The sequence below is a fragment of the Microcebus murinus genome, chromosome 7 (assembly GCF_040939455.1).
Source record: "Microcebus murinus isolate Inina chromosome 7, M.murinus_Inina_mat1.0, whole genome shotgun sequence".
Classification (NCBI taxonomy): Eukaryota; Metazoa; Chordata; class Mammalia; order Primates; family Cheirogaleidae; genus Microcebus; species Microcebus murinus.
The window spans coordinates 30,185,420-30,211,775 of record NC_134110.1 but is presented as its reverse complement, the minus strand read 5'-3'; the positions used below and the strand labels follow the sequence as shown (position 1 = coordinate 30,211,775).

At 47.7% G+C, this 26,356-nt stretch overlaps 1 protein-coding gene across 1 annotated transcript in view; it reads right to left on the bottom strand.

Annotated features, from left to right (window-relative positions):
* The window catches only part of COL22A1 (collagen type XXII alpha 1 chain), a 274,147-nt gene that overhangs the window by 75,863 nt on the left and 171,928 nt on the right, over window positions 1-26,356 (bottom strand). Inside the window, exons 31-40 of the mRNA XM_012735953.2 lie at window positions 25,604-25,645; window positions 22,705-22,737; window positions 17,906-17,959; window positions 17,607-17,660; window positions 16,933-16,986; window positions 15,919-15,972; window positions 14,232-14,285; window positions 11,156-11,260; window positions 10,326-10,370; window positions 3,608-3,685 (exon numbers count right to left, since the gene is read on the bottom strand). Of these exons, the coding sequence (XP_012591407.2) occupies window positions 3,608-3,685; window positions 10,326-10,370; window positions 11,156-11,260; window positions 14,232-14,285; window positions 15,919-15,972; window positions 16,933-16,986; window positions 17,607-17,660; window positions 17,906-17,959; window positions 22,705-22,737; window positions 25,604-25,645 (573 nt within the window). The remainder of the gene's footprint in view (window positions 1-3,607; window positions 3,686-10,325; window positions 10,371-11,155; window positions 11,261-14,231; window positions 14,286-15,918; window positions 15,973-16,932; window positions 16,987-17,606; window positions 17,661-17,905; window positions 17,960-22,704; window positions 22,738-25,603; window positions 25,646-26,356) is intronic.

The following is a 26,356-nucleotide window of genomic DNA, read 5'->3' as shown; positions in this document are numbered from 1 at the left end:
CCCAGCTCCCCGATACTGCTGCAGAAATTGTTAACACTTGATCCATGAGGAAGCTGATGGCCAGGGTAGGATGGAATGGGTCCTGGGTTATGTGGCTGTCGGTGGGAACCTTGTCCTTGCAGACCCCAAGCTTCTGGTATCAAGAGGCTCTTTAGAACTTTGATCTCTCCTGAGGCTTGAGTAGGCTCATGTTTTAAGCATTTAAACCTTGCTAAAGGAAGATCAGAGACAACCTAAAGATTAAAAGGATTTTTTGTTTGTTTGTTCTTTAATATCTTGAAGCAGAAAGCCAAAACCCCAAACAACTGCCTCTCAATCCATTCCCCCGCCCGGTGATGCTGCAGAGGTTGGCGGATGGAGTTCCGGGCTGCCTTCCAGGGAGTCAGTGCCACACTGGATGCCAAAGGTCTTGAGGCACGACGCCGGGGAGGAAGGACATGGAGAGTAACTTACAGCCAGACCCACCCTACATGCACCTTCTCTGAGGGATCTTAATGGAAATGAATAAATCCTGCCCACCCTGCTGAAGCTGCAAGGTGAGGTGATGTAGGGCAAAGAGAACTGGTTTCACAGGGTGTGGGAGGCGGGTCAGCATTCTGGCCCTGCCCTGGGACTAGCCAGGTGGCACGGGCCAAGTCACTTCACCTTCTGGACTCAGGTTGTTCTCCTGGAAAGCAGTGACGTAGCAGACATGCCATTGCCCTCCCTAACATTCCCTGGACACACCACCCCAGCGGCTTCCCTGCTGCAAGCACCTGCCCAGGGCTTTCTTCTGCCCCAGGAGGATGCTTGGCCCAGGCACAGGGAAGACTGAGAGCTCCTGGGAATCAACTCCTGAGAGCAGCCTCCAAAGACAGACAAGAGTTGGTACATAAACATCTCAGCTTTGTTGCTTCTTTTGAAGAACACCTCTGAGACTGGACAATGTTGTCACCCAGGGCTGTCATCAGTGCAGGTGAGTCCCATTGCCTACAACTGCCATCTGCACATGAACGCACTGTCCCTTGGTTCTCTTCCTTGCTCTGTCTCCCTTTGTCACTGCGTAAGTGGTGGTTTCTGAGATCATCTCCCAAATAAACTTGCCCTTGAGTCCCATTCCCAGGGGCTGCTTTCATAGGATCCCAGCCTCAGCTAAAGGCTAAAACCACCTTGCACAGGACTGAGTGAGGAGGTGGCTGGGGATGCCCTGAGACCCAGCACAGGACCAGATGCAGGACAGCTCTGCAAATGGCAATGTCCCCATAAAGAGGCCACTGTGTCCTCGGTGAACTTGACATGCCCGCACCTGCCCCCCGCTGCCAAGCGGAAACCTTCTCCTCCTCTTTCAAGAACCTGAGCTCAGCACATCCTTGAACCCTCCATGCAGATTCCCAGGCCATCAGCAGCCTAGGCTGGTGGCCAAGGACAGGATTTATGAAAATTCAATAACGTTTTATCTACCACGGAAGCTTTTAATAAGTCCAAGTGGTAGCAAAGACACTAAAAGTTGATTTAAAGCCTCTTCGCCGGACCTGGCCACTTACTTTTCAGGTGGAATCACTTAGGCAGGAACATTTTTCATGGGTGATTTTTTTAGCTGGCTCTTAAGTGGGAGGTGCAGTGAACGTTTCCACCTCTGCTGCCTGGCTTTGTGGTTAAGGGGTGACACAGTGAATCCTTAGGAACAGATGGGAACATGCAGAACCCTGTAACTGATGGAGAGGGGGTGCCACATCCAGGTCACTGGTCTGCAATGTCACTTATGGTCAGTTCTCTAAGAGGCGGTTCCCACATGAATCAGAATCCCAACTCCAGCAGAATAAACCCTATGCAAATGAAGATTTCAGAAAAAAGAAAGTCTGAACTACTGTGTTTCCTCACTGCATCTTTTACCATACTATTCCTTCCAGTTAGAAAAGGCTGAAAAATAATCGCCAAAGAAAAAATATAAAATTGACGAAATGAAGTGGTGGGTTGTGTTCATGAGAATTTCTTTTATGGAAAACAGTTTAACCAAACTAGACATTCCCAAAAGGATTCCACATGCCTCCTTCTGAGGTTTTCGGGTACATCCAGGAAGACACATAGACTCCTTCCTACACCTTGAAATGAGCCCTCATTGCTAGCGGGGGGAGTAGAAGTGAGCTGGTCATTTCTGGTGGGGAGGCAATGAGGCTCACTTGAGAGTGGGGGCCAGAAAAGAGAATTTGGGGGAGAGACTATGATGTCCAATAACCACTCTGGGGTGTAAGAGAACCACAGAAGAAAGGAAAGGGGGATTTTATTTTACTTTGCAAGTGGCATTGTGGGTAATATCACAACAATAAGGATTTCCCTTCTTATTCTTTGAGAGTCATATATGAAGAATGACATCACTCTTATTCGTGGTTGTGGGCTTCATTCCTAGAATGCAAAACCAAGCAGAGACTGGACCACACATGACTATGGTTTACATTCAGGTTATATTTAGTAAGGGCAGAGAGAGATTGTGCTTCTGGGTTAACATAATAATAAAAATGATAATGAAATATGAGTGGTTTGGATAGTCCAAGGCTTAGCAATGGCACTTGAAAAGAACTGGGTATATGAGCTTCTTTTAAGTAACTATAAGACATGGCTATTAAGAAAAAAGTAAATGTAGTTTCAAGGTACATTACAAGGGCATGGTGTCTTTAGCAAGTAAGTGACTACATAGATGAAGATAGGACTTCCAGATTAAAAACTGACTTTAAGTTCTAAAGACTATCTATTCAGTAACGGAGGAAAGAAAAGATGTGTTCTTTGTGACACAAAGGGGAGAATTAAAAGCCATAGGGGAAAGATACAGAAGATCATAATTCTATCTTCAATGAAATTGCTAATAAATTTATATTCTGTATGGAAATACATTTTTAAAGTCCAAAGCCAGGTGGACTGGCTTTGAAAGAAGAGTGACTTCTATTTCTAGAGGCACTCAGGTGAAGGCTGTTGGGGGTGTTGGTAGCAATACTCAACTTGGATGAGGGCCTGGACTTCATTGATCCTGAAGATCAGAGGTTTTATAACTCAGAGGTTTTAGCAATTCTTAAAGCTACAACCTCAAGGGAGTCTGCAGTCTCACACCTAGTAGACTGATATGAATTATTCATTAATACTAACAATTTGAGGAACACCTCATGGACTTTATTTTGGAGACATGACTCCATTTATTTTCTCACCTGTGCTACTTACAGAAAGTGGGATGACTTTGTTTTTTTTTGACTGAAATGCGTAAAAGCACATGGTTTCTCCCATATCACACCCCTTCCCTAGCCAGCTCAGGGTCATTGGCTATGACTGAGTTTCTCTAAGTTTGGCCTTTTTTATTTCTTTTTTAATTTTAGTGAGTTTTATTGTCTTCTCTTTGAATCAGAAAAATTTCAGGCTCTCCAAAAGCCTTGTTCCCCCAGGAAGCACCCAAGTCATACACCAGCATCAGCCACACAAACAGACCTACCAGACCACTGACTTGAGGACCAGTGACCACTATCCAGTCAGCTAGACAAGGAGTGTCCCTGCAGGGAGGCTCCAGCCACGCACTCCTGCAGGAGTGACCAAGGCATGGCTAAGCGGCCTGAGAGCAAGTAAGAACAACTGAACAGGGACTCACGGGAGGGCCTGCAACCCCAATGCCCGGGTCGCCACGGCTGCCAGGAGAACCAGGGATCCCAGGTGCACCGCGGTCCCCCTAGAAAGAGAAAAATAAAATCAAGAGATCAGTACTTAGAAGGATAGGGCCAGAGTACAAAAGGAAATAAGCTTCCTCCATGATCCTGACTGTACTTATGTCCAAGGCTCCTCCCACCACCCGGCCTCCATGGGCCCCGCTGTGGTCCACCCACTATCCTGCTCAGTTCAACACTGGGAGGACCACAGCCACCAACTCTGATCAGGTATCTTTCAGGGTTGGCTGTTCCTTGACCTTGACCACGGTCCCAAACGTGATTGTAACAATATAACCCCAATAATATAACTGCAATCTAAGTGTGCTTTCTCCAAACCGCATCAGATCTCCATCCTAACCACACCCCAGATTTGAACACGTATCCCATGTCAACTCAGATCCCAAATCTGAGTACATTAATTCATTAATTCACCAATAATTTACCAAGTCCCTACATTTTGAGGGTCACTTTTCTGGGTGTTGGGGTGAGGGGCCCAAGGATGATTGAGATAAGACCTTTGCCTTCAAACATAGTGGTTAATAGTGTGGCTTTGGCAGTGTCAGAGGCCCGGATTTCAGTTCTGGCTTTAACACTTACTAACTGTTAACTTAAGAAAGTGACAAGTTCCCTGAGCTTAAGTTTCTTCCTCTACAAAGAGTGAAGAACAGGGACTGCCACATCCAGAGACGCTGTGCTCGTTCCACGAGACTATGCAGGGAGCCCAGAGCTCAGAGCCCAGCCCAGCACGGACCACGAGATAGGCTATTGTGTTTGTTGCTATTCCCATCCTCCTGCCTTTCTGGACTTTGATAGAAAAAGAAAAAGAAGAGAAAAGCAAATAGAAAAAAGGAGGAAACTCAGTTTGCCATTTCCTACTGAGAAGCTGAGGCAGAGCTACACCTTATTCATAATTTCAAAATCCTCAACCTCTAAAATCAAGTGTTTACCCAAACTCAATTGGCAGCAAAACCTGACTTGTACTGACATAGGCTATTTACCGTCTTTAGTTATCTCATCTTGTTTGAATATTTACACATTTTTCCCACATGAATATTAATGAGCTTGATTAGGAGTGCAGCCCCTGGCACCACTATAAATGTTATGATGGATGCATTTTGCATATTACTACCTCTCCAAGGTCCAAATTAAATTTGATCCAAAACACACATGGCCTCAACAATGCTGTGTAAGGGACTGTGCCCCTGAACTTATCAGGTCAGCTGAACTGCAGCCAAGCCTGAGGCCAGGGTGGCAGGTGTCCATGTTCAAGCCACTTAACATCTCTGGAATGATTTAACCTGTATGACAAATGGAAACAGCCTCAGAAGCTTGTTACGAAGAGCCAACGAGATAATATGCATCAAAATGATTTAAGGTGGAACCCAATATTGCTAGGCAACATATTGCTTTCTTAACGTTTGTTTTTTTAAGCATTAAAAAATATTTCATTAATAAGCAGCCTATCCACTCTCTACTCATCATTTCAATTAGAAAATTTTGTATGTCAGGGCCTTTAAGAAAAGAAATGCTTCTAAGATGATTTGCTTTTCCTGAAATATGACTGTCACTTGGATGAGTACATAAATTAAAATTCATTCAACTAATGCTCATTATTCATCATTGCAAGTGAAGATCTTGGTTCTAAACCCAAAAGATGATTCAGCTGCAAGGCCTGTCTATTGTCTTTACTTAGAGCAAAGTTCTGAAGAGAAAGGGTGTCCACAGGTGTGGGGAGAAACAGGGCTTGCGAAGTTCTTATAGAAGATATGAACCAAGGTCCAAATCTCTCACTAGACTCCCCCTGTACACCATTTCTTCCCCTGCCCCTCCAGGTTCATAGGGGGGTCTACCTGCTGTTTTTGGTCCTGGGAGCCAAAGCAGTTCTTGCCCCACCTTTATCTTTGTCAATAGCCCTTTCCTGAAATTTTCTTCAAATTCCCAATTAGCATATTCTATTTCTTTAGAATAATATGACATGGCTGGTTCTTTGAAGTGCCCAATATTTGGGATCACTAGGGAATCTGATTAGTTTGTATAAGGAGGGTGAAGAAGGGAAGAAGTCAAAAACAAGACAAATATGGAAAAATAGTTATGAACTAAGAATGGCCATGATCCATGATTTATCTGTAACCAGCTTACTGCAACAGAGCACAGGGTCAGGTAGGAAGATTGCAAACTGGTAGTCAGGTGCTGTAGGTCCAGTCTAGTCCTATGACTTTGAGTAAGTCCCATCATCTCTCTGTACTTTAGGATCTTCATAAATTAAAATGAAAAATTTCTACTAAACTCCTGTGTATCTTATGAGGACTTATTTAAAAAGGCAAACAGCTATGTAAAGTCAAGTAATACATCATGTAGTGCAATTACACTAGTATTACTTTATCAGCAGAGTTAGAAGACATAAAATTACCTAAACACATATTAATATAAATGTCAGAGAAATCCATATCCTTTTTTTTTTTTTTAAGACCTCTAGAGTCTCACTCTGTTGCCCGGGCTAGAGTGTTGCGGCGTGAAATCCATATCCTTTTGTACCTTGGTTTTGCTTTAAAAACTTTAATGCAGATCTTCCTGCTATTATTTTCTCTCTTGGCCCTGTTCCCCTTCCTGTCCCATGGCCATGTTCCATGAACATCAGCAAACCCAAACTACTACTAGCTAAGTCATGCCAACAACCTTATCTGTGTTCATCAGATCTTCATTAATCTTAACGCCTTGCCCTCCCGTTGTGCAATTGTCTGTCTGACCCTCTGGCTTTTCTGTCAACAGCTTGAAAGTAGAAAGCCTCCACTCATTCCTTCATTCAACACCTATCTACCAAGCACCTCAATGGGTCAAACCCTGGCATGGGCACTATATCCATGTACCTCTGTATCCACAGTGTCCAGTTCGGGGCCTGGCACAGGTGGCAGCTTATGGTAGTCATTTCCTGAATGTAGGAACAAATGAATCCTCCACCAGTCACTTTGTATCAAACATTGAGTTCTGCCTTTCACCAAAACAAACTTTTTCCAGAGGAGGGAGCTTGATAGGAAGGCCCTCCTGGCCCAGCCTCGAAGCTCTGAGTCATGAACACACGGTGGCCTGATCTGGCTCCATTGGCATGTTTATGGTCCTCCGCGGTGCTAACAGTCCCCAGAGAAACTGCTTCACAGCTTTACGAACTGAAACTTTTGGGAAAAGGCCCCAAGAAGAAAGCAAAAGACCTTAATGCTCTGTCAAGAAAAGCCAGAGGTTAGTAGTTAAAAAAGAAAGAGGTACATGAGCTAGAAGCCGTAACACAGTGTCCAAGAAAGAAGTATATAAGGAAGTTTGGGGGTTGTGGAAGGAAAGTGGCACTTACTGAGCATGAACTATGTGCCCCAAGATCATTTATCTCCTGAGGAGTGCTTTTGGCATTAAATATTCTTTACTCCTCCATACAGAAAAGGAATAGAGTCTTAGAAAGAAAGCCACTGGCCTTCAAGTCATCTATCTTGTAGATAGCCGAGCTGGGATTCTAACCTAGTTTTGTATGAAGCTAAAGCCTATTCATTCTGCTAGAAACAAATGTTGCTCAAGAGGAGGGCAGGCATCTCTAAGAATCTTCCTGAAGCTCTAAGTAATTAGGTAAGGTGAAGGTCAAGCCAGTGAAAACTTTCACATAGCGTCCTTTCTTAATTCCCTAAGGTGCCTCCAATCACCACCTGGGACAGTGCCAGGGCACAACATGCAGATGTCATTCTCTCTGGGATCTCTCCATTTCTCCCTCCTACTCCCTGAGCAAACCATTCTCCAGCTAAAGACAACCTTGAACTTTAATTTTTCTTCCCAATGCCAATGACTATGGAAACCTTGATTTCTTAGCCACATTCTAACTCACACATTCATGCACTATCAACACTGGAATGGACCACATGTTTAGAGATCTCATATTTTAGACAGGAGGAGACATTTGCCCTAAGGCACAGCATGACTTACCCTGGGACCCACGGAGTTGGGACTGGTTTGGTCAACTGGACCCACGTTGTTGGTCTCTTCAGTGCGCCTCCCTCCAACTCCCTGCCCAAGGTCTCAGCCTGCCTCTGCTCCCCAGCACTGCCTCCACCCACCTCCCCTGGGCTTTCTCCAACAACAACACGCCTTCACAGGTAGATGCAATCTCTCCAGACCCCACCTTCTTGCTGCAACCCTAAAGCAGACCCCACAGGGTGTTCTAACATTAAAAATCACGAACATTTACTGAACATGAAACTGTGACAAGTACTATGCTAAGTGACTATTTTTAATTATATGATAGCATTTATTATTTTGCCAAGCTCTGCCTGGGAGACAGCTAGCAATGAGCTCTGTGGTTATGTTGCTGAGATCCCTAAGATACAGCTATAGAATAAAAAGAATAAGGAAAACTAAAGGTGTAATGATCACAGAGAGGGAACATCTGAAGCTACTGTGCTGCTCTACCATTTATGGCACCGTCACTTTCCTTCCTTCCAAGGGGCCGCCAGTGTCCTCTAGGTCCCAAAGAGCCTCCTGCTCTAAGAGGGAGGATGTGGAAGCACCTGAACATTGCAGATCAGGCTGGGCTGGGCTCAGCACATCACCAGGAGCCTTGACAAATCCTCACGTGGGTTTTCAGTCTGTTCCTCCCTATACACACACCTCCTGCTTCAAGCACATGGAACTATTTTATGTGCTCCCAAATGCAGGCAAAGTTATTCCCAATTTTACTTCCTTTGAAAATATGGAGTGACCACATAGTTAGTCACATCACACCAATAATTTTCCAATTTTCTTAATTTTGATCATGAACAACAACATCATTATTAGGGAGAAGCACATTAACCTACCATGACCTCAATTAGTGCAAGCTTAGGATGCTTAAAGAGGTCACCTGTTTAAATAGAGGGAAATTCATGAAACAAAGACATTTAATATAATACACTAATTATTCCTGGGTCCCCAGATTTTTATATACCAGATATTGTAAGCAAGTTTTTTACATTCAATTTTAGAACAAATATACTCTGTGGTTATGTTGCTTAGATCCCAAAGATGCAGGTGCAGAATAAAAGGAAAAAATGGATGAAAGAAAAGCCTCCTACTGTTAGCTGAATGGTCTCTGGGCTTGGACTAAAACTTGCAGCCATAGCAGCATTACAGATTACAAAAGTGCTGACTCTCTAAAAACTCAGGTGGGATGGGTGGTGATAGGCTTTGTAAAAGTGCTAGGGGGATCAGAGAGTGACTTGAGGAATGATGAGGGATGGCATTCCAGGCACTTAAGAACTTTAAAGAAATGTTTTTGTAAATTTATGCAAGTGCAGTAGTAGCAGCATAATTTTACAATAGCACTTTGATTTATGTGACTTTGAATATGTATGTCAAATTAAAGCCAAAAATATAAACATTGTAATGTCGGTAATTAACTGTTTCACCCACATTTTTTAAAGTTGATGCATTTGAGCTAGTCAAATCATTTTCACTGGGCATGGGCTTATTTATAGTCCATGCTCTTCTCTGAACACATGCCTCATGCCTCAGTGTCTTCTTCCATGTTAGCACCCAAGCCAAGGACTCCTGCCTCACCCTTTCCCCTGATAACTGCTCTGTGCACTTTAAAGTCAAGACAAAGATCACTCCTGCAAGAAGCCACCCATAATAAAACCAAGCTGGGTTACAGAGTCTCTTCTGAGCTCATGTGTGCCCTGAGCTCTCCTCTCTCCTAGCACTGGTCTGCTTTTTCCTAGTTATATGTCTGTTTTCTGCTCTGGACCCTGAGCTGCAGGAGGACTGAGAACACATCACATGTATTGTTGTCATCCCACAGTCCACCTTAGAAACCTACATGTGGTAGGAAGCTCGGTAGATGTGCAGTGAATGAAATAATGAATGCATTGATATTCAATGCACAAATGAGTAAATGAATGAATAATTCAGTGTAAAGGGAACATCCCAGCCCACTCAGGAAATTTCTCTTAAGAACACTTCTTCTTGGAAAAGCCACTTTTCTAAATTGTGGGTACAAGTCAATGGAGGAAGAGACTGGCTAGTATTTTCCAAGTGTTTCCCTGTTCCTCCTGGGTGCACTGCCAGATGACACAGCCTGGCCCTCTTGTGACTGTCAATGGGTGTTGCCGCAATGAATGCCCAATCTCCAGGCCTGGCCATAAAACCCTCCCACAAGGTTCTCCACTCTCTTCTCACTCATTTACCATTGCACACCAATGATTTGGTAGAAGGTTCTGAAACCTTAGAGGATGAAAAAGCCACTGGATTAGTCTGAGTCCCTGAGTGGCTGTGTGGAACAAAGCATCCCATATCAAGACCCACATTGGACCCAGTGTGAATGAAGGACAAGCAAGCTTTTATTGCATTAGGACTCTGAAATTTGGGATCATCTATTACCACAATTAGACTAATAATACAAGACTGCCTGTACCTATTGCTCCGCAGGTACAGGTATTTATTTATAATCAGCAAGTATTTATTATACACTGTGTGGCAACTACTTCAATATAACAGTTAAGAGTCATAGAACTTTTATTCAAATAGAATGCAATGAGCTAAGAAATGTGGAAGTGGACTGAGGTAACCAGAGATACTTACAATACAATTTCCATGGCTCCCTTGGACCTAAGCCACAAGTTGTGGCATGCACAGTTTGCTTGGGCACATGCTTACCTTGCTTCCGAGGGGTCCAGGCAGTCCGGGTGATCCACGGGGTCCCTGGGGAAATAAGCAAAACCAGGATGATCATGGAACAGTGAGTGAGCAGTGACCAAGATGAACGGGGCTCTCACTATGGCCTGACTTGCACAAAAGAAACAGACTCTAGATTTAAGCCACAAGGTCCTGGGTGTGAATTCTGACTCTGCCACCTACCACCTCTGTGTGGCCTTAAGCAAAGCTCTCAGGCTGTCTCAGTTTGCTTTTCCATTCAAGATCTTTATTTTACAGGCCCTCAGGAGGCCAGGTTTCAACGTTTAACTCACCTAATTCCCAAACCTGTTTGTTCTCTCTCTTCTTCGCCATGCTATCAAGGTCTGAGGGTAGCCCCGAGGGCGGTCGTCACTCCTAGGCTGGGTCCAGCGCTCAGGGCCAGAATTAGACTCGCAGTTCCACTCTTAGAAGCACTGGCTGAGAGAGCCAGAGTGGAGGAGCCAGGAGCCCCCCTCTACGTGCACACCCGGGACTGCTCTGAGCTGTGGCTGTGTGTTTGCACCACTGTCTCCCCACTAGACTGTGAGCGTGCTGGGGGCACAGACTGTCTGATCCATCTCTATGTCCCCAGCACCTGGCCCAGGCCCGGCCTGCAGCAGCCGTCCCCGAGGCAGTTCTGCACCTGCCTAGAGCACGCTGTGTGCCCCACACACCACCTGCTCCCAGCCAGGCCCACTTTGCTGGCCCTGACTCAATTTCTGCAGTTTGACAGTTATGATATTTTTTTCCTTTTTTCTTTTCTAATTTTAGCCTGGCTCCTGCAGGCACAGGACCCCCGACCTGCCACTCACCGGCTCTCCATCCTTCCCTTTTCCGGGTGGGCCCGGGAGACCTGGAGCCCCGGGATCTCCCCTGGGGCCAGCTGGCCCGGGGCGCCCTTCTTCACCTGCCGCTCCCTGGAAAGAAAGGAGACGTTCCCAGGATCAGTGACACACACAGCTACGCTCTTCCCTGCTGAGCCAGCCTGGTGGGTTGGCAGGTCTCCTGAGCTTCCCTGAGGATTTTAGAAGCCCTTCCCTTCTAGGGGCACAGAAATGGAGGGGTGAATTGTCTCCTCCAAAACTCGCACGTTGAAGTCCTAACCTGGCACTGCAATGCACAGATGTAATCGGTTCACTTAGGATGAGGTCATACTGGAGTTTGACACTCCCAGGGGCCTAATCCAATATGACTGGTGTCATTTGAAGAAGGGAACACTTGGATGCAGACAAGCATAGAGGGAAGATGTGAAAACATAGGAACAAGTGCCACAAATAAGCCAAGGAGAAAAGCCTGGAACAGAACTTTGCCTCGCAGCCCTAGGAAGGAACCAACCTGCCAACACCTTGACTCAGGGCTCCTGGCCTCCAGAACTGTGAGAAAGTACATTTGTGATATTTAGGCCACCAGTGTGCGATGCTTTGTCACAGCGGCCTTAGTAAATGAATCCAGTGAGGAAAACGAAAATGGAAAGAACATTAGTGATCACCTTCTACCCAGTATGGGGAATAATCTGGTGGGTGTCTGAAAGATAAGTCTCCCTTTCTACTTGAATGCCTCTGGGAGCAGAGAGCTCACCACCCCTCTAGGCTGTTCATTCCTTGATCAGGCAGGGCCATTATATAGCACTTATTTATATCCAGCCTAGAAAGCCCTCTCTGAAATCTCCCCAACAATCGACACTCAATCTGTTCCCTAGAACTGTGTAGACAAAAAGCAAATCCCTCTTTACAGAGAAGTCTTCAATGATAAGGCAATAGCTCAGGGCTTCAAAGGAGGTGGTGGGAGGGGAAGAGAGAGAGAAAGGTAAAGAGAGAAGGTAGGGAGAGAAGGGGGAGAGAGAGAGAATGCACACTGCACATGACCAGATATATTCAGGGGGCAAGCCGGGTTTCAAGCTTGCTCCAGGTCAATGCTCACCTCTTCTGGCCACAAAGCTACGAGCAGCCCCCCTGTAGCAGCCCTCGCTGTGGAGCACTGGGTTGAACCCCATGACCCAACCTCCCAAACCAGCTGGGGCTCATTTGGGCCTAAGATGCCATCTGAATGTCTCCAGACACTCTGTGATGGAGCCGAGGACAGGTAAGATGAACCAAGGACAGGCAAAGCAAGGGATAGGGAGGACCCCTCTCCAACCCCAGAGCAGGACCAGCTTCCCCAAGGCCAAGGCCAGCCACTGGACCTGGTGCCAGAGAGAAAGAGCATGCTGTGACGTCAGGGATTTTCATCACTTGCAGAGCACTGGAGGTTCCCTTGCAAGTGAAGTCCCCTCCTAGGCCCTCAGGCTGGCGTCTGCTCCACCAAGGAAAGGTGTTTGGCTCCCTCTAGCGGTACAATGTGCCAATAGCACGTCGACTTTCTGGTTCTAGAATGTGCACCTGGCCCTGGAGAAATCTCTAACACCTGGGCCATCCCCTTTTAGGTTGCCAAAGCCCTACTTATAATGTGCCATTCTTCAGAGACACGGTATAATCAAGGAATAGTACAATGGGCCAGAGTTTGTTCCCTTGCTTAATTTTGGAAGTCTAAGGTGGCATATTTTTTTCAAAAATTTTTTGCACCTGAATCACATGAGGCCTATTATGAAGCTTATGATCAACTAACACTCCAAAAACCCAAGATATCTTCCACAGGTCAGTTGATTATTTTCCTCTGCAACAAATCCTATTTTATCTGAGACATGTGTTTTGAAATTGAGCCTTCCTGCCAAAGGGTAAACTACATCTACAGTTGTTAAATTATACAAAAACATAAAAGACACAGCAATCACTCCTTTAAAAGTTCCCAGGCAAAGTAGACTTGAAAGAATTTGCATTAAGAGGTTCGGACACTTGTGTGCAAGGGGAACTCTGCAGACAATCCGCCAGGAGTGGACGGGACACGAGGCACCTGTCCGGGCATGTGCAGGAGATCTGTTCAAGTAGGTAGGTCAAGACCCAACCACCGTCACACCCTCATCACCTGCGCTCTACTGAGCCCTTGCATGCACCTTCCCAAAGCCCCAGCTAATCTGCACGACCTGTGATCAATCAGTGCCCTCTATTTAGATTGGGGTTTCTCAACCTTGGCACCATTGACATTCAGGAAGGCTCATCTTGGTGGGAGGATGTCCAGTGCTTTGTGTTATTAGCACAATCCCTGGTCTCTACCCACCAGACACCAGGAGCAGATGCTCTCCCCAGGGTCACAACCAACATATCTTCAGACATGTCCCTGGTGAGAGGGGCAAATCACCCCTAGGTGAGAACCTCTTTTATCACCCTAATTTAGAGCCACACAACTAGGACGTGGGAGCTGGCCTTTGACTGAGGTCTGAATCCCAGGAATCTCACCTGAATCATTCGAATAAGTACCTCTGACCTCCCGAGCACTGGCTCAGTATCACCAATAAAGCTCAGAGCAACTTCCTAAAGTGCTAGGTAGAGGGATTAGAAAGGGTGTGGATTCGCCTCCTCAGTCCCTGGGATTTTTTTTTTAAATTGGGGTGAGGGTGTCACTTTCTTCTTAGAAGAAATTAAAGTTCTCATAGCTTGGGTAGGTTTAGCTGTACAAGTGCAGGTGTGGAGTGGATAAGCTGGCACATTGAATTGAGAGAAAGCAGGATTTGGAGTCAGACAGACCTAATAATGAAAATCAAAACACAAATTAATTAGCATCTCAGAGCCTCATTCTGCAAATCTGCCAAATGGACATTCATCTGATTTATAGGTCTGCTGGGAGGATTGAAGGAGGGACGAGAAGGCATGGTCTCCTCTCTCCCTCCTACTTTGGAAGCCCCTTCTGGCTCCTGGCTCCTAAGCCAGGCCTGGGCAGCATGAGCCCCTCCTTAATTGTCCCTAAGAAGCTGAGAATAGATGGCTGTGTGCTAAGAGACTGCACTGGCCTTACCTTCTCACCACGCTCCCCATCTTTCCCAGGGGGTCCTCGGAGGCCAGGGGCGCCCTGAAGAAAGGAAAGTTATTAACATGGTGAATTTCATGATAATTGGTCACACCTGATGGCTTGTGCCCCAAGGTCCCCTTCAATCAACACTACAGCTCCCACCTGTTCCTCATCCCTGACTCAAATTCCCAGAGGCCCATCTCCTCCCTGCCTGCGACACCTGCTCCCCCGAGTCTGGCAGTTCTCTGCACATCAGAGCTCTTAGCAGCAGGCGTGGTCTGCTCGGAGCTCTGCCTCCCCTCTGGGGTGTGGGCTCTCGGAGGGCAGGGAGCTGGTAGTAGCATGAACACCCAGGGAGGATGGGGACGACCTTTCGAACACAGGCTAAGCACAGGAGCATCTGCTGCAACCATGGCTTTAGAGTCCCCCAGAGGTTGACTCTGAGACAAGGTCCAAGTGTAAGTGTTCCATGGATACACCAGAAGGGAAGCAGGGAAGCACGAAAGGGGGGAACAGGCAGCTGGAAACACATCTGTGAGCCATGGGAGCTGAGTCGTGCTGGGGACTCCGGGAGCCTGCGTAGGACATCCCCTCGGAGTCACTGCACCTGAGGACAAAGGAGCTGAGCTGCTTATGTGCCTGTTCATTCAGGGCTGCTTCTGGTGGAGCTACTGGCCACCTGACATGTGGCTGTGCAACATGCTCTCCAAAGGCCAGAGAAGAACCCAGGGCAAAAAAAGCAGGGTGGGCTGTGGCAGTCAGGGCATCCACTGAACCAGGAAGGGCAAGATCCCAGTAGCATCTACTGCAACCACTTATTGCATGACACATTCTCCCTGTGCCTCAGTTTCCCCCTATGTAAAATGGGGGCAATAATAATATTTCTCTAACATGGTTGTTGTGTGGATTAATTGACACACGTAACTTGCTTAGCACAGTGCCTGGCATGTATCAATACTCAGTCCTCTAAACTACTATGATCATTACCTGTAAAGGTTTGGTGAATGGATGGGACTGACCTAAATCTACTGTGGAGGATAAATTATCTGCGGCCCTTGATAAGATGTCATGGGGTGTCTGACTAAACAACGTTCAAGTCTAAATGAATGTTTATGAAGAATCTGAAAGCCAGTCCATTAGCAGAGACACCTTGGGCCTCAACATGGGAGAGGCAGGATCTCAGCACATCAAGGGCAGCAATGAGGAACCAGCCCAGCCACTGTCTCCATTTCACAGATGAGCAAGCTGAGGCTTCCAGGAGTGGCTTGCCGAGGTGGTAAAGCCAGTCCTGGAAGAGGTGGGATTAAAATCCAGGTGTCCTTACACTTGATGGACTGCAGACTAAAAAAAAGGAAAAAAAAAAAAAAAAAAAAAAAAAAAAAAAAAAAAAAAAAAAATCCAGGTGTCCTCACAGCCAGGCAGAATACCTTGGACTTCTTTAGGTTCATTTTGTTCCTTCCGAGGCAAACTTCTGATTCTAACATCATTGACAACGCAGACTTCCTGCAGTTACAACTCATCTACCACCTGGAGCTCTGACGAGCTGCCTTTGTCAGGACGTCAGTGTCTGCATCTGTGAAATGGGTGTAATGATGCCTGCACCTTTAGGTTTCAGGATAACCGAGTTAGCCCGGTGGGGAGTGCTGCAGGTCCACACCCAGGGCTGTGTCTTTGTTCTGTCTCCATTACTCACCACACTTCCTGGGGGGCCACTGGGGCCAGGGGGACCGACAAGTCCAGGAGCACCCTGTTCAGAGACAATTTAGAAAGAAAAAATGTACTCACGGCAAGTAGTTGTCCCCAGTCAAACCCACCTTGAATTCAGCTCCCTGTGATTTGAAGGGATGTTTCTAACTTGACACCCCACAGACAGGAACCCCCCCTGCAGTGAGTGGGCTCCTGGCACAGACAGGGAGCAGGGCAGAAGGACTCTGGGAAGGTCCTTAGGACAAAGGCAAAGAGTGGGGGCATTGGGGGTGGGCAAAGAGGAAGGCCAGGCCCTGACCACAGACAAGGATCTCACAGGAGGTTTGGCCTTTGTTCTGTGGGGAGGGAAACACTGAGAATGGAAGGGACTGACGGGGTGAGTTGTAGACACAATGCTCTGGTATAACGAGGAAGGTTGGTTGCAAGGGCTTGTACAAGCCTTGGGGAAGAGAGAGATGATGAGAGCAGTGGAGGGCTGGCTAGAGCCTGTCCAGGAGCTTGGCCAGAAGCAGGCATCCTGGAGAACATGCAAGGAGGAAGGAGCAGGGCTTGGTGGCCGCCTGATGCTGGAGGGAGAGGAAGGAGTTTAGCAGAGAGCTTCTGCATGGACTTACAAACTGTTTTCAGTGTAGACCATGCTGAAGATGGTGCTTGCTCACAGAGAGAAGGCACCTGTGGGGTGAGTAGGGGTGTGTGTGTGTGTGTGTGTGTGTGTGTGTGTGTGTGTGCACGTGTACCCACCATCCATGTGAGTATGGAAGGAGATTCCTTTCATGGGCTGGGCAGGGGGACAAAGCCTGGAAATGCTAGGAACGTGGTGAGGCCAGAACCTGGCTCTGTGCTGCCCCTGGCCAGCCACCCAAGTGCGGGTTGTACTTTCTTGTCTGTGTCCCCTGGGTAGCCCAGAGCTGTGGCCCAGGAGCAGACACTGGGCAGGGCCTCCCTCTGCCTGCCGCCTCCTCCCCACCAACCCCGAGGCAGGGGGGTCCCCAGGACTCACAGGGTTTCCAGCTGCTCCGGGAGCCCCGTGCGCGCCTTCCTGCCCCTTGGCACCCTGCACAGGAAACAGAAGTGGGGAGGTAAGCGGCCACAGGCAATGCTGTCCTCACCCTCGTGGCAGAATAGTCTTGGTGACATCATGCTTGTCAGAATCAGTCGATCCAACTGAAGGGACAGGGAGCAGGGTTAGAGGCTCAGACGGGCAGGACTGCCGGGGTGCACAGCTGTGGCTCCCACGGGACAGCCCCACAACCGCACAGAGCCTCCCAGAGAACCGAGGAAGATCCAGCGAAGAAGCCAAAACTAAGAAAAATAACAAAATCAAAATGCTAGGGTGCACCAGGTGCCATTTAAGCCAGAGCTTCCAGTCCATGGCTGGGGAGCAATTTCCTGCTCTGAAGTCCTCCAGGAACCGAGCCCTGCGCTGCGTGCTGGGGTCCACATCGCGGTGCGTGGGAGAAGGGAGAGCCGGGCCAGAACCAGAGCTCACCTAAGTCAACCCTTTTCTGACAGAGGCAGGGCCCGGGCCCTGGAGGATGGGGGGGGCAGTGCCCCCTGGCGGGCACTCTCGAAATGCCAGGCGAGAGGGCCAGTGAGGCTGGCCTGAGGGACAGGAGGGTGGCGGGTGGGAATATCCCAGTCTCAGAGTCCACAGGTGAGACGGGGTTTCCTTACCGGAGGTCCCGCAGGTCCCCGAGGCCCTGATTCTCCAGGACGGCCCGGCAGTCCCTGCAACGGAACACGTTGTCAGTGAACGAGCTCATCGCCCAGGGCTGAGCGGATGGAGCGGGGCGGAGACACATGCCGTGGGCAAACGTGAGAGCCAGAGGGGGAAGCTCGCCGGGCCCCGAGGAAGGGGAAGAGGGCCGCACTCGGGTCAGTGGGGCTCCTGTGGGATTCAGACCTAGAGCTGGTCGGCCCTTGGACTCTGACTCCGGGTAACCAGCGGGGCCGCAGGGGGAGCGGGCACTCACCGGTTCTCCAGGCACGCCCGGGTCGCCCTTCTCTCCTCTCGGACCTTGTTCTCCCTGTTGGTGAGAAGCACAGGGCACCGCAGATTGAGAGTGGACCCCCAGTGACTGTGTCCCCCCAGTTCTGGCCACCTCAAGTCCTGTCTGTGCACCTGACAGCTCCCCAAAGGTTGTCCCTCCCACTCCCCTTGGATTCTGACCGATTCTGACTCATCTTTCAGATCTAAGGTCTGAAATCACCTCTTGAGGGAAGCTGAACCCCAAGCTGTGCCATGTCCTCCTGTTACAGACTCTCGGAACACAGTGTGTTTCTCCTCTTTGGCCCCACCATCATTGCAGTTGTGCACTTAGCTGTGTGGTTTGATTCACATCCCCTCCAGCCCAGGAGCTGGCACCTGGCAGAGCAGCAGTTTTTAATGATGGGAAGAATTCTGAGAGGAGGAAGGAACTTCCAGGCCCCGCCTAGCCCAGGCCCTTTCCTGATGGAGAAGCTGGGAGGGTGACTTGCCAAGGGGACTCAACCCTTTGCGGGCAGGCTGGCGTTGAACACTAGACTCTGGGAAGTCAGAGTGTCTTAGTTTGCTCAAGAAGAGATGAGACGCAGGCTGGAAAGGTAATACCCTGAGCATGCCCAGGACGGCATGACACAGGAGTGGGGGCAGGCCCACTCCCCTCAGTTCCCAGCACACCTTCCAGGAAGGTTTCAGGGAAATGAAGTCCTACTCCTGCAATCACAGGAGATGGAGAGAAGGTGTGCCCACAGCTGGGCTTAGGGCAGACCTCGATGGGCTCAGGTGTGTGTCTTTCAAGAGATGGAGAACTATCCATCCAAGAGATGGAGAACTATCCAAGGCAGGGGAGGAGTGGGACAATGGACCATAGTGGAAACAGCCTTAGCTTTAGACCCATGCAGACTGGCCTGAAGCCCTGGCTCTGTGCTTCTCTGGCCATATAACATTGGGCTCCACATCTGCAAAATTAACAGGTAGTCTCTTTTTCACATAGGGGAAGGTCAGTGGCCACAGAAGGTGCAACAGAGATGAGGCATCTGGGAGACCAGACGGGTCTGTGGGACTCTCCAGGATAGCAGGCGACAACCAATGTACATATATAACTGATGCACATATGTCCAGTGAGGCTTCGTGGAGCCCTTCTCCAGAGGCAGGACTTAGTATTGCCTAAAATTCGAATGAGCTGCTTAAGGAGACATGGGGCTCCCCTTCCACAGAGAGGCCGGGGAGAGCTGGGATGAGCCCCAGCCTTGAGTGCAGAGGGAGCCCTGCCTGAGTGAGGTTTTGCAGCAAAGTCCTCAGAGAGCAGGCAGTGTGGGGAGCACCTGGGACGTACCCTGAAGGCAGATCCCAACGTCTAAGTTACAGGGCCTGGCATGGGCTAGTCCTAAACCTTTACTTGGTGGAGAAGCCAGCAGAGAAAGGCATGAGCTGTTTAGGGTTCCACGCTGCTGTGTTCTCTATCCTTGTTTGGGCAAGTGTCAGGGACCTCACCACAGTGGCTTCTGCCTGCCCTCCCCTCCCAAACCTGTCTTTGACACCCCAGCTGACATCTGCATGACCTTGGCTGGCTTCCTCACCCTCTCAGCATCATCTATTGAGTGGAATCTACATGGTCTACCTTGTGGAGTTATGGATTAAACAAGATTGCTTTTGCAAAGTGTTTTCTGGTGACACACAGGAGGTTTCAACAGACACCAGATCATCCCATCTCCTAGAATCTCCATGGCCAACAAGCTCAGAAGGAGACATGTCTAGCCCACTCCCCATGGACAATACTAACATTATTTCTAGCATATTTTCCTCCTAGGTAATTTTCCATGGTGGGGATTTGCAAAACCCTTGGTGCTCTGGTCATTGGAGATACAATCCATGAAGACAAAAGGACTCATGGGGTTGTTCAGGTAAAACGTGGGGAGAAGTCTGCACACTCTTTTTCTGCCAGTGTTGGAGAATGGGGTTGCAGGTCCCTAGGAAGGACCTGCCAGCCAGGAGGCAGCCGCTTCACAGCAGGGGCTGTGCCAACAGTGACTGAATGAGCATGGCTGGCTTCTTGCTCCTCCGAATGGGCCCCAAGTGACCTCAGCCAAGTTAAAAACCATCCCTAGGGCCGAGCCTTGTGTCTACAGGCTTCAGGCTTTGTCTGGGCATCTTGGAAGACTCCTTAGCAGGTGAGGGTATGGAATCAGGCTGCCCCAGGGCCTTCCTGAGATGGCTGCTTCTGAACCACTCACTAGCCCCAGTTATAAAGCCCTTCTTGCATTCACCACTGTAATTTCCGTAAGCCCTGGGCTGCCTGTCCTTCCTCCCTCCAGCTAAGGAATGGCTTCCTCTCCTACCTGACATCTCCAGACCCAGTGATCTGCACACCTTCTAATAGTCTACACACAGCCATCACAAGGCCACCTCCACACTTGTGGCCAGCAGCCATCCCCACCAGCCTCCTTCATCCTGGAGGAGGGAGCAAAAGGAGTTGGGCTTTATCCCCTACCTCTTCTTCCCCTTTCTAATCTCCTTAATTATGCAGCACACTCTAACACCCCTCTGAATCTTTCTCTCCACTGCCTCTTCCTGCACGGCAGAGACCCAAAGGCACATGCTGGAGGACAGCAGGGAGAAGTCAAACCGAAGAACACTTTCCAAATCCATCAATACAAACACAGTTGCCATGGCAACAAAGCCAGTACCAGAGAAACTCAGACAATTGCCCACAATGAAACTTTCTTCCCCCCGCCCCCCCCATGGACACAATTTCCTTGCTTTGCATCTGAGAGTGGCTTCCTGGCTTCCACAAAGCTGCATATCCCGTAGGAAGGATGTCAGTGCTGAGAATCAAAGGGGAGGTTTGGTCAGGCCACTGATCCCCCCCCCCCAGTGTGCATGGGATGCTCTGGAAGTCATCTTTTTAGGGAGCTATTCCTTTGGGGAGAAGATGGACATGCAGGCTGTTCTCAGGCCTGGGGTGCTGTGGGTGGACCTGCGGGAGGGAGAACTGCGGGTCCCAGGCAGGGGGAACATAACAGAAAGAGGGGTCCAGGATAGGTAGTGTGCCAGGAGCCTGCCTCCAACTGAGGGCAAGCCTTGCACTGCACTAACAGGACAGTCACCCCGGCCCCCATGCTATGGTCAACAGACTAGCTCCTGAGTCCCACCTCCCAGGTAAGCCCTTTGCAAGCTCCTTGGCATCTCTGAGCCACAGGGTCATCACCTGGGAAATGGACACAGGTGATGCTCCCTAGGGGTGCTCAGTGCTCTTTCCCTTCAGCCTCTCTCTGAAGAGAGGAGGGGACACCAGGTGGCAGACAGCCCCAGGATGTGCTGTGTACATCCTGCAGTGAGTGCTCAGCTCTCTAAGAGCCGAGCAGAGTTCAAAGTGTTTTATGTAAAGAAAAGAGCAAATATATCATTATTTGCATTTCATCCTGAAAATGAGTTTTCATTGTCTCCATTTTATAACTGAGAAAACAAGAGCTCAGAGGCAAAACGGGCTAGGAACCTTTTTTTTTCCAAGGATGGGAGGGCAGTCGGGCAGTGCCCCCTAGTGGCCGACAACTCAGTGACCGAAAGGGCGTCCTTCACATCCGGGCATTCTCTCCTCGCGGGCGGGGACACAGCTGGGCCCCTGCACCTGTCCTTTCCTGTAGACGCGCAGGCATCTCCCCACAGCTTCTCCTGAAGTCCACGCTGCCCTACAATGCCTCCCGCCCTCCCCGTTTCACCTCCCACGCTCGAAATCCTTCCTTTTTCTGCAATGATTTCAGCACGTGACTCAATCTCTCTACCTGCTTCATTCTTTTCTGTTATATAGAGGATTCTCTTAAACTTTTAAAACTGCATCTACTTAATACCAAACAGATGGAGACAGCAAGTGCTGAGACGCAGCTCCAGCCCGGCCTCGCGGCTGCCTGCTCTCCAGCCGCAGGTCAAGTCCTAATCGCGGAAGAACCGCATCCGAGAGCAAAAGAAACAAACAAAGGCACAATTTCTGGCTGCACTGCTGCCAACAGCATAAAGAGATCCTGAAAACACTTATTTTCAAAAGAATCATTCATGAAAAGAGGAGGAAAAGGGTTTCTGGAGGCTGTAGGGATCAGCTTTATTTTCTGTCCAGCTATTTAGTGTCTAGCAGGGTCCTCAAACTTTTTAAACAGGGGGCCAGTTCACTGTCCCTCAGACCGTTGGAGGGCTGGACTACAGTTTAAAAAAAAAACTATGAACAAATCCCTATGCACACTGCACATCTTATTCTGAAGTAAAAAAACAAACGGGCAAAAACACCCGCGTGTGGCCCGCAGGCCGTAGTTTGAGGACGCCTGGTACAGGAAGTCAGCCAAGCTCCACCTCCACCTGCCGCAGCCTGAGACCCAGGTCCTGCAAGGTACGTCCATCTCTGGCTTCCTCCACTGCCAGCATCCACAGGGAATGTATATGCCACCCTCTGACTATTTAATGTTCTGCCATCTCAAATAACTCTGTTGGCCTCAAAATCGCCAGCAGCTCCTTATTTTCTGAAGAATTTACTTTATACAAAGAGAGGCCTGGCCTTTGCCCTCAGCTACTGGGAGGTGACCTCTAGCCCCCTGGAACATCCTGCTTGACCCTGGAGCCAGTGCCTTGCAGGGCCCTTTTCCCATCTGTTACCATGACAAGGAAGCCCAGATGCCTGCTGGTGACTAGCATGATAAGACAGAGAGTTGTCAAACCACCTAGTTCTGGCTCCCAGACCACACTGGACTTCACCAGCCAGGCTGAGGGGCACCAGGAAGGGACCAAGGAGCTTCTGCTACTTACTGGTATTCTTGGGTGTGGTGTGAACAGGGATGTCTGAAAAGGAAACCACAGAAATTAGAAAGACAAGAACCAATGGACCCTGATGTTTCATTTTAACCCTGCCTCTGAGAGATTTACCAAGTGAAAGAATACAGCCCCACAGTCTCCTTTAATTATTATTAGTTTTGACAATTAGAATCGAATCTTTCTTTAAAATCCCTGAGCATTTATTAAGAGCATAGTGTTAGATTTGGGAGCCCTGGAGTCACATGGCCTGAGCTTCCAAATCCTGTGTGACCTTGGACGTCATCTGTCTGCTTCTCCATCCCCATGGGGAAAATAGGGAAGAAACGTTCTCCCCCGAGGAGAGGAATGAAATAACTCTTCAATGCACACAAGCTATTAGAGCAGCGCCTGGGACACTGGCTTTGAACCTCGATGTCTCCTTTTTACTATGATGACCTGCAGAGTGCCAGGCAGGCATGCAGGTGCAGAGGAGGCCAGGGTGGGGGCCCAGCCTCTGCTCACAGAGAGCCCAGGTCTCACAGACCCTCACAGACCCCCTGCTGGGCCCTCCAGCCTTATCCCACTCACCCCCTACTGTACCAGGCTGGGTTTAATGCTTCCCAGCAGTCATGCTTTTCCCAGCCTCAAAGCTTTTGCAAATGCTTTTCCTCATTCCTGGAACACATTCTTCTCTCCTTGTATCTGACTAAGGCTCACCCTTCAGGTCTCCTGTGAATGTCATGTCTTCAAAGAGCCCCTTCTCCCTCCACCACTCCAGTGTAAACTAGGTCCCCGTACTAGTTTTCTTAACTGTTTCCTCAATAGCATTAACTATAATTTGTCGTATATGTTTATCTTGGCGGCTATGTGACTAGAGATATCTCCTCCTCTAGGCTATAAGCTCAGTCAAGTCTGAACCACACCAATGGCCTGGAGCAGAGCTGGAGTCCCAAAGAAACAGCAAACGAACGAGAGGACCTCGTGGATGCTGGTCCTAAAACATAATGAATACAAAGTAGAAGAGGAAAGGAGCTTCCTGTACCTTGCCTGTCCCCAATCCCAGCATCTCTCTCAGGAGAAACCACTGTTTTTCAGTTTAGCACATTTTAGACCCTTTCCTAAATATTAATATTTCCACACAATTATGAATGTGTAGAAATACAAAACTGCACATGAGAGTTATACAAACAGTATCAGCAAATACACTGTTACTTACAGTTATTTACATTCATTAACTCATGTATTCTTCACAGTAACTCTAGGAGCAAGATTATCTGTCTCTGCCCTGCTTTACAGATAACAAAATTGGAGTAGAGAAAAGCAATGCACTGAGTGACATCCATGCTGCCACTGAATGTGGGGACAGGAATCGGCACCCATGTGCATAAGCTAAGAGTCTATATTCTTAATTTTCCAATACACAATGAAAGATTTTTCCACCTAATCTATCTTGTTCCACTTGAGTATCAGCATCATTTCAAGACCATATGCATATTGTGTGTATATTTACTGAGAAAACAACATTGTATTTTTTGAGATTCATTCAATTCTATGCTTGTGGTCTTGTAGTTTGCTTCTAATATTTCATTGTCATAAGTGACACAAGGATGTACACCCTTATACATGCCTGTCAAAGCGTACACATGCAAATATGTCTCTACAATAGATGGCTAGATATGGAACATCGAAGCTAAAGGGTAAACACTCTGTGAAGTATTGATACTGCCAAGTAACTCCTCTGTTACCAGCTTGCTCTCACACCAGAAGCGTATGAGAGTGCGGATCTCCCTGTACACACTTGCCAACACGGATGCCATCAACCTTAAACAATTTGATAAGACCAATTTGACTAAATTTATAATTCTGAACTTCTTCCAAAGTCCTTGTGGAATGTCTGAATCTCATTTTGATGGACGTGTGTGGGGAGGAGATGGAGATGTGGAATAATGATTTAACTTCAATAAAATCCAAAAAGTAAGATTCTTTGCCACACCACAAGTGGGATTTATGAATGTTCAGGCTGTCTCTTCTCCCTGCATCTATGCTGAGGAAGTCCCTCTGCTTTGGACAGTAACTGACCCATCCCTGAGATACTTGCCAGTCAGGGCCAGCACACAAGGCCATGTGCAACTTCCCTGAAATCTGCCAGTCAAGACAGAGAGTTTCAAGGCCAGCAAGAAACATTAAGATGGGAAAAAAATCAAAAAATTTCCCCATTATAGATTATTGGAAGTAAAATAAGTAATAATAATATCAGTTTTTTAAATTTAGCATTTATTATGTACCAGGAACTTTGCTAATAACTTGTATTGGTTCAGTTAATTTTCACTACACATGTACAAGATAGTTGATAATTTTTAAAAAATATTTAATATTTGATATTTAAATTTTATTTTAATTTTAAATATTTAAATTACTCAGAGAAAACTGAGTCTTTTAGAAATTAAATAACATATCTAAGACCACAATGCTGGTGAGTGGCAGAGCCAGGAGCCAGCTGTCTGTGCTCCTAAGCCCATGCTCTTACTGACATACAACAGCACCTGCCCTGACACCTGCAGAGGGTGGGAGAATGAATCCTGGCCACAGGTTGGGGTGTTTCAGTCTTACCCTGGACAAATTACTTCTTGTCTTCTGGAACTCAGTTTCCCCATGTGTAACAAACAGACATGGATTCTCAGTATCTAGCACATGTTCTAATAAATAATAACTGTGCCTCTGCTGAATAAAACAAATCAATAAGCACAGTGTGGATCTTAGAGAAGTTTATATATTTTTGGATTATAAGACCTAGGAACAGGCTAGCCATCAGCAAATTCTAATAAGGAGGTATCTATAAGTAAGTGGTGGTGGGGGAATCCCAATGCCTTAGGAATTCAGAGATGCAGAAAGGACTAGAAACAGAGTAACTTACAGTTCCAGGTAGCCCAGGGGGACCTGCTGGGCCGGCTTCACCCTAGATGAAGAAATGAAAAATAAGTGACTATCAATCCTCCTGCCAATTCAGGGCTTATGCTGGGACAAGTCTGATAACGCTGCTTGCCCAGGCAACAGGGTCACCCTTCCTGCATCTACCTTAATGGATAGACAGACTGATCAGTAGGTAGATGCATACATTCCAAATTATAAAAAATTTCAGGCAAATTGTGGTTTGGGGAAATATTTATATTGATATGTGTGGCTGTGGGTCATTTGCACTGCTGTATGCTATTCCATTGTGTATATGGTAAGGAAGTCATCCATCTTTCATCTTCCATCTTCCTGTTGATGACATTTAGGTCATTTTCCTCTGATTGCAATCATAACCAGGGTTGATTTGTCACAGCAAACACTCCCATACCTGCCCTGGAGCACAATGACTGCATTTTAAGGCTTGCTCCCTCCTAGATCTGTTCCTAAAACAGCCCAAAGTTAGGTCTATAGCAGGCCTTCCAAACATGGTCACTAGATGGACAAATGAATGAATAAAGTTGGCTTAGAGAGGGACAAGGATGCTCTTAGTAATACCATAATAGTAATAATAGCATAATCAAAACTGTTACAGCACTTTCTATCATTATTTCTATTGTCATACAACATTTGGTTCCAGGTACTACTTTATGTATTTTACATGTATGAACTCATTCAACCTTTGTAAAATGCCCATAAACTATTTATGTATCCCCAT